At 31.5% G+C, this 9,464-nt stretch overlaps 1 protein-coding gene across 1 annotated transcript in view; it reads left to right on the top strand.

Moving 5' to 3' along the window:
- Nucleotides 1–9,464, top strand: part of LOC145292800 (MAM and LDL-receptor class A domain-containing protein 2-like) — a 119,763-nt gene that overhangs the window by 22,833 nt on the left and 87,466 nt on the right. The window contains exons 8-10 of the mRNA XM_080138839.1: nucleotides 2,441–2,578; nucleotides 4,611–4,873; nucleotides 8,063–8,219. Coding sequence (XP_079994965.1) covers nucleotides 2,441–2,578; nucleotides 4,611–4,873; nucleotides 8,063–8,219 — 558 coding nt within the window. The remainder of the gene's footprint in view (nucleotides 1–2,440; nucleotides 2,579–4,610; nucleotides 4,874–8,062; nucleotides 8,220–9,464) is intronic.

Raw genomic sequence — 9,464 nt, forward strand, 5'->3', positions numbered from 1 at the left:
TATATATTCAACTACATATGCATGCATACATATATATGCACGCACACACACGCACACACACAGACACACACACACACACACACACACACACATATATATATATATATATATATATATATGACGACATTATGAAAAAGTATTATGATGGCGTGATTCCTGACCTTGATAGGGCAATTTTGCCCGACTATAACGTCTTTTAGTGTTGCCACTAATTACGCCAACAATTAATTTATAGACCTCTAAAGTTGAGATGATTTCTGACACTACCTTTGATATTTAAAGCTTAGTTTAAATAATTAGCATATTCTTTGAAAAACAAACTTTAATTGCATGCTTAGAATCTCTATCCATGACTGGATAGAGGCTCTTAGTATTAACAATTGTTACCCGTAGCGCAGTGGTTAAAGTATCCAGAAAAAAATTCAATTATAAATGCGATCTTCTCCTGAAAGGTAAAGATTTAATTCGCAATGTGAACGAATGAAAAATAGAATTGTTAATTATTGAGGACTTCTATCCAGTCATGGTTGACGGAACAAGAGCATGTAACCCCTGTGAAGTAAATAAAGAATTCCGTTGGAAAATTTGTCCAACTTCCCGAGTTCGAGAGAAACATTCCCGAGGTAGACAAGATACAGCTGAAGAAAGTCGGAGGTTACATCAACCGAAACGTTGTGAAAATTACACTCAAGATGAGGACAATAGTTCGAAGAATTTAAATAAGACGAATGACCAGCGTCCTAAAAAATTCCAGGATGGTAGTTATAAATCAATTCAGTCTTGTAATTATTTTAAATGCGATCATGTGTTGACTTTCAAAATATAATATAATGATAAAACAAATCTTGAAATGTGTACATTGATAAGCTCTATTTAATTCCTTAATATCGAGCGTGTCATTTGCAATTGACATTGGCTTCCCTTGTGAATCAACCTGATCTGTAGGCCGCAGATGGCCAAGATCTCTCTGATACTCTTTCCTCTGAAAGTGAGTACGTGGTGCAATGGGGGAAACATTGGCTGGTTAATAAGATTAATTGCATCTAAAACCAAACTTTTTTTTGTTTCTATCATCAACGCTCCGACCAACATCTGCCCTCAACTGAAATGAATGGCTCTCGTCTTGAAGACGTTCCATTTCAGACAAGTTTCTTGGTCTGATCTGAAATGGAGTACATGCATCAAATCTGTTGTGAAGGTCACCGGAAGCATGGTGGGATCATTCTACCACTCCAGCAGATATCTCACTGCCGATGCAATCCTTTACCTGTCAAGTACGTCCTAAAATATGAGCTGTTCGGAGCACCCTATCATGCCTTGACAATGTTCAAAACCGATTTCGTAATCAAGTAGGTAATGCCCTTTTCTCTTCTCTATAAGCTATTTCCCACGGATGAGACGTTGCTAGCCTGTTTCTGTTCTATCGCTATTTTCATGGCAGGTGTTTGACTGAGTTCCAATCTGTGGTCGTCCCTTGCTAACCTTTTACAAAAAACACTCGTTTAGCCAAAATCCCTATCAAAACTTCCACCACCCTCTATTGGTGCCTAGACCTTAATGTGGCTTCAATGAACAAAGATTCTTTCTTAAAGCTGCCCGCCCGTGGAACTCTGTTCCGCAGGTCTGCTTTTCATCTGACTACAATATTGTCTTCTTCAAATCCAACATAAATAGTTTCTTGTTGAATAGTTTCACGATTACTATGCTATTATCCCAATGACTGCCGTACGCAGATTTCACCTTATGTGTTGTGATTCCTTTGTAAAAACAATCTCATTCATTTCATTGTATATTAAAAATGTAATCAATTTTTATACGTGTGTCTTTATAAAAAAACTGCTATGTCGTCAGATTTCTGTAGTTCCTCATGCGCTCAAATGATGATTGACTTATTTCAACCGATGGAATTAAAATAAACTATTCATGTATTAATGTTTTCAACTTTTACTTATCTTGACGCTTTTAGCAATTTTGCTACTAATGTTTAAGTAATACGTAAAGTAAAAAAAAATGTGAACACAATTATTAAAGCGTCCTATACAAAATCGTAATTGGTTGATCTTAGATAACAAAAAAAAAAAATTACAGATATTGTTAAAGAGGTTTAGATGTACCGTAGCGCGGACGGCTATATGCAAATACCGAGTCGTGAGCGAAATTACGTTATGGCAAGGAAAAAAAAAGACTATGAAAAGAAGGGAGCACGTTCATGAAGAAGATCACGTTAGAGACTTGAATGACAATCAAGAGCGAGAAAACGATCACGTGGGAGACGTAATAGGCGAAATGAGGTCACCCGTGGCGACTGAGTGATATAATAAATGTTTTTATAGAACAAAAAAAAAACAAACAGTGTAGGTTCTTTTCTATTATGTGTCTACGTATTGGGAATCATTAAAAAAAATAGACTATCGACTAAAATCTTTGTTCTCTTTTTCAGGGGATTGCAACTTCGAGCAAGATTTGTGCAATTGGGTAAATTCAAATACCAATAATTTTGATTGGACGATCGGATCCGGATTAACAACAACAACAAAATCTGGCCCAGTGAAAGATCACACGCGGGCTATACAAGCTGGTAAGGCATTAAAATTATGAAATATTTAAGCGAAAACTACTAAAACATTTAAGACTCATTTTTTTGTCAGGTACCCGTAAAAAGAGAATGAAAAGTTATGAGCTTGTTTTCCATATATATATATATATATATATATATATATATATATATATATATATATATATATAGTCACGAACATGCAGTACTGTTTAACTGTATCGCAGCTAATCAATGCGGATAGACCAGGAACTAGGCGAGTGTCAGGGATTCTCACGGTAACGTTATTTAGCTGCTGCTGTGATTACAATGTTTTAACATTGTTAAACGTCTGATATATATATATATATATATATATATATATATATATATATATATATATATATATATATATATGGATACGTCTATATTGGTAGCTAAATTGAATATTGAAATGTTCATATCTTCGATTCTGTGGGACGAAAATACATGAAGCTTTGCAGCCATTATGAAGATTATAATACTATTCTATGGTTTTAGTATTATGGCAATTGGTCAAGAAGAACCTAAATTATAAACTAATAAATATGTCCAAATTTGCTTACATTCGAATGCATAGTTACCTTGCAGGCAAGATTCAGTTTTGCTGCTTTGAGATGAATTTTGTCTAGAGATAATTTTTCTTGGTTGTATCCCCTATGGATTTGCAAGGCAAGTAATATATATATATATATATATATATATATATATATATATATATATATGAATTTTATATTTTTTCTCCATATGCTTCTCTACGTATAAACATCTTTCTTAAAGAGATTACAAAAGACATCTTACTAAGACTTCGTTGATAGACGAATCACTATACACAATACACACCTTTTATTTTGACTGGATATCTGCAACCAAAATTATGGGATATTGCTGAGTATTCTTTTTCATTTTCCTGTAAAACTTTATTTTCATGCAAAAACTTTTTTTTTTATCTCTAACGTTTTCAAAAATTGCGATAACCAGAAAAAAAAAACAGATCTCTCTATATATATATTACTATAGCTAACGTTTTTTCTCCTGAGGAGAGGAGCTTATACTTGAAACTCCATGGAATAAGTACTTTTCCACATTCATCTCGTATTCCTTGTTTTTAATAAAATATTGTTATTTAATTCTACAATATCGTGACGGCTTTTACTTATATATATATATATATATATATATATATATATACTTATTATATATATATATATATATATATATATATATATATATATATATATAATGACTGAATTACAAAAGTCTATATTCCAAATTTGCGGATGTTGACCATCTTACAATTTATTCTTTTAATTCATTTAACATTTACATTCCTTGAGAGTATCTGTTTCGAAGGACAAAATCATTCACTTATCAATCAATAAATCGGTTTGCTCTTAACTGATCATATTGATACAATAATTAAGAACATTATTTTGTGCTACGAAACAGATACTGTCAAGAAGAGTAAGTGTAAGCTGAATTAAAATAATACATTGTAAGATTGTTAGCATCATGAAACTTGGAATATATAGACTTTTGCCATCTATTCATTGTATACTCTGTAATTACATTGAGCTTGTACAATAAAGATTATATATATTATATATATATTATATATAAGGGAAATAAAATGTTATTATATTAAATTAAATGAAGTATATATATATATATATATATATATATATATATATATATATATATATATATATACTTCATTTAATTTAATATAATAAAATTTTATGTAAAGAAAAGAACCTCTGTTGTGGACTTGCGTCAGAAGCGGGCATGTGTATTGGTCATTGAAATCTTTAAAAACGTGCATTGTGAATAGTGGTGACTCTCGAGAAAAATAAATTCTATAGCACAAAATGTCACTCGTTTTAATGGTACCACTCCCGTATTCGTAGCTCCTAAACTTTTGGAGTAAAAAAATAAACCAAAAAGGACAGGAGGCTTTACTTTTGAAACTACCCTTCCATAGTCTCACAGAAAACATTATATTTCGTCCGTTTTCATATTTTTGCTTTCTTTATTCTAGGTTCGTATCTGTATATGGCACCAGTATCCGAGTTTATTTCCGAAGAACATGCAAGTTTAGTGAGTGAGAAATTTGAGCAGACAAACATGCGATGTTTTCAGTTTTATTATTACATGAATGGAGCCCAGGACGGTAGCGTAGAGGTTTCTGTCATACCGGCAGGAAAGAAAGCGGCGGATCCAATTTGGAGACTGGAAGGCCATCAGAGCGAAAATTGGACAATGGCTCAGATTAATTTTCCTGTAATGCCAACTGGATATCAGGTATATTTTGGCGACAGAAAAAATAATAGAGAAAATTCATATTATTATCCTGATAACGTATGTGGATGTCAGTTAATCTCCTTTCTCTCTCTCTCTCTCTTTTTATATATATATATATATATATATATATATATATATATATATATATATATATATATATATATATATACGAGCATTTCATCCCGGCGTTGCCCGGGTGTTTGGATGTGTGTGTTGAGCAAAAGAAAAAAAAAGTGGTAGTAGAAAGGCAGATTGGAACCCGTACCGCGAAGGACGAAAAGAACGGGGCAAAAAACCCCCTGGTTTTTATCGTTACGACCACAGTCAAACCGGAAGTGGCGTAGGTTTTAATTAAGGCTAGACAACAGAAAGGAGAGGATGACTTACAAAAATATCGGCGATAAAAGCGACGTCCCCCGTAGAAAAGTGCCCGGTTGAAGGTGAAGGTATTAATGTTTTTAGCCAATTTTTCAATATTTGTCGTCTGAAAGGTCGAACTTCAAAACGATACTGATCTTGTAAAAATCCGTCGCATTCGTCGAAAGTTTTAGGCACACATTCAAACATACATACATGCATACATACATACATACATACATTTCTATATTGGTAACTAAAAATGTTCGACTAAAACCGATAAAAAAGCTTGCCCTATCTCTGAATACCCTTTATGTAAAATTTCAAATGTTTAGACCAGAAAGTGTCTGAGTAATTTTGTAGTAACCGCAGAGGTCATTTTTTTTAAAACGTTGACCCCTATTATGAGCTTTTAACATTTATTGTTTGGGGCTCTAATCAAGTTATTAAGTTAGATCCATGCCCAAGAAATTTATATCTAAAATTTAAAGTGTTTAAACCCAAAATTGTCGGAGGAGATTAGTAGAGTTCTCAAAGGTCAAATCGTTGAGCATTGACCGCTTAATAGCCACATTTATGTCCGAAAACGAATTACAGAGATTTTCCCAAATCTCAGTACACTGTATATAAAATTTTCGGGGTCATAATAGGGGTCAAAGTTAAAAATATATATATAAATCATCTTACTCTATGATTTAAAAGTTTTTTAAACTTTTAATCATGATTTTCTATGTTTATCATATTTAGCAAATTAGGTATAAACCATTATAATATTGGCTAATATTTTCTCCTCTGAGCAGATGGTTTGGTTAAACATCGAAAACATATAGGTTACTTAGATATATTTATTGAAATGTATTCTTTGTCTTGCATATAATAACAATTTTAGATTTGAAATTTAACCATTTCACATCATAAATTTTAAATTACTAAATTATGATTTATTTGCTCTACCTGGTATATTGAGCAATTTTTATTTAGCTGGAATTGTCTTTATAAAATATTACAGCCAATAATATTTTGTAAGGCCAATAATCACTGGATTTTCATACCAGTAGATCTATTGCATTACATTATTCGGAAGTAATATATATATATATATATATATATATATATATATATATATATATATATAGAGAGAGAGAGAGAGAGAGAGAGAGAGAGAGAGAGAGAGTGAGTGAGAAAGAGAGAGATGCTATTTGTTTGTTTTTGTTTTTGTGATACTTTTTGAATAAATTCAATTATTTATACGACGGTGCCTTTTTACGTAAATGCGAGTTGGGAATAATTTTCCCTTTTATCAATTTTATACCCCCAAAAGGGAAGCTGCATGTATATTGTTTAAAATAGAATTATCCACTGACACGTGTTTCGTACTCTACGACAAATCAGAGTAGCTACATTCAGCTTTTTTTAAAGCACTGTTGATATATGAAACAGAAAATTCAAACTTTAACGGGTTTAAGACCAAAACTAGTTCACACATTTTTTATATATAAATAAATATATTTATTTATTAAAAATATTTCGAATTCTTCATCAGGAATATCCAGATGATTTTTACTTTTATTATTATATTTTTTCTATTTCATGGCGGTGATAATACTTGGGATGTCTTTAGATGCTGTTGAAGTCTTGAATGTTCATAACAATGTGAGCGTCGGTCAACGCGTGCGTATATAATGAAGAAAATTTTCAAGTACTGCTGATATATAAAATACAAAATACAAACTTTAAGAAATTCAATGATATAATAAACGTAAAAACAACTGGATTTTCCTGATGAAAAGTTTGTTATGATTCTCAATATTGAATTTGTTTTAATAAATAAATATATATATATATATATATATATTTAATTTCTGAACTAATTTTGGTCTTAAAACCGTTAAAATTTGAATTTTGTTTTTCCATATATCAACAGTACTTAAAAAACTGAATTCCTATATTATATGACACACTTGTTGACCGACGCTCACACTGTAATGAACATTCACGACTTCAAAAAAATCTGAAGACATCCCAAGGATTATCGCCGCCAAAATTAAACATAAAGTAAAAAAAACCTTGACATTCCTGATGATGTAAAAAAATTTTTTTCTCATTTTAATTGCGGAGTTGCAAATTTGCGGCAACGTTTTATATCATATTGTTGTAGATGTGGAAGGAACATCCTGCTGGATGTTTGCCATACCACTATCTTATAAATTCTAACATAGAGATCTTTTTAATTTTTAACCGTTTTTTTTTTTGTTAGTGAAATGTTGAATCATACAAGAATCTAAGGAAAGAGGCTTTTTTAATGTAAGGTTGAAAAAATTACTTTAACAATCATAATATAATCTTAACACACGTATTATATATCCAAATTCATCTTTCATTTACTTACCTGATGCCAGAGAAACTCCTGTAAGTAACTGTTTAAATTACGAAGAAAGTTTGATTATTATATTTACGAAAATAAATAAGTTCCATTAAATATTTACTTTATTAAAATCATTTTCTTTTGAATATTTTCATATTTCAACAAAGATAAGATACATCTTTTTTAAATATTAAAACGTATACGTGTTAATATCAATTTTTTGAAATGAAATAAATCGTATAAACAGTTTGCATGCGCATTTTTTTGTAAAAAAGTATTTAAGCCAAACCTGGAAGTACCATGGAGTATATTATATTTGAAACTATTTAAAACTATTTTTTGCTGATTTTGTCGAGAAATATTAAGTTATGCCTATCACTTGTCTACAGAGAGACTATTTCTAGTAGATAACAGCTGCTTACATTAGCTTATTCATTACCTTTAATATTTACTTCTATTCTTCACAGGTGATGATTAAGGGAGTTCGTCGGAAAAGGTTTCAAGGACAAATTGCCATTGATGATCTGAGTTTTACAAACAACTTTCCTTGTAAAACTACACCTACAAAAGCTAAAATAATTCCAATAACAACGACATCTGTGCCAACTACTCCAAAGCCAATCGGTAAGAAAATACATTTAACTAAACTAGTTGCACCGATATCAATTCTACGCTTATAAAATACTAGCAGAGACACCCAACGTTGTCCGGGATTGAACTATGATCAATAAACGTTCAACGCTCCCATACTTTTGTTGTTATCAAATTCGATAAAATCGTCCATTTTTAATCGAATCGATTTATTGACTGCTCTAGCCGGAAGCCCCACCCCAACTGTGTATCGGGAGAGAGTTTCACATGCCTCCCAGCATTGAATTAGTTCACAATACATTGTATTCTACATTGTACTGTAGAGAATATACTCTTAATTTGATAAAATTATCATTAAATTATGGCTTCATTTAAAATGCAAAAGTCAAGTATCATAGTTCAATCCTGTTTTAAACATTCAATTCGAACGCTCCCCTGATTCATCAAGAAATAAACTGTTGATATTATGAAATCATTTGCACATAATCACTAATAGTAATTTATAGTAAACATACAATAGTTAAGTATCGTGGTTCAAATGTGCTCTAGAAATGAACATTAATTTCTAACGCGCCCCTGTCTTATAAAACAATATATAGTTGATTTTATAGGTGGGAACTTCCTGCTTGTGCGGAGAAAAACTTAATAAATGCACTTGTGATGATAGGTTGCATACAAGTGTAAACTTTGGCCAAAATCGGACTTCTTTCCTTAGTCGGATTTATTTCGATTATCATTTTCCGATACTTATCAAAGGTATTCCGATTTAAAAAAAACCTAGGTAAGAACACTCCCAGACACATCAAGTACCGCAGTGTGAATTTTTTTAAAAATCGGCCCAATCGTTTTGAAGCTCATATTGAAGGAACACACACACACACACACACACACACACACATACACACACACACACACACACACACACAGAGAAAAAGTTCCTTTTATATAACAGTAGAGGGAATAATAAAGATAAATTTGGATTATGTAGTCAAACTTAAGTGATCAACTTAATTGTTCCTAAGTTATTGATATTTTATTTCAGAGCAATTGTAAGCTAGGATCATTTCCGGAAAAAAAAAAGGTTTCGCATCTAGCAAAGTTGGTCGTTATTTAAGAGATAATAAATTCGTAGCCAATAATATCGATTACTTCTTAAAAGCCTGATACATAATCCAAGCACGAACAATAACACATAACTTTCCCTTGCGCATACTATACACTATTGTAGAAACTTTTACCCACGTTCCCGATAAAAACAGAATGTTCGACGTTTTCTTT

The sequence above is a fragment of the Euprymna scolopes genome, chromosome 14, assembly GCF_053919585.1.
Source record: "Euprymna scolopes isolate OS-2025 chromosome 14, ASM5391958v1, whole genome shotgun sequence".
NCBI classification, from domain to species: Eukaryota; Metazoa; Mollusca; class Cephalopoda; order Sepiida; family Sepiolidae; genus Euprymna; species Euprymna scolopes.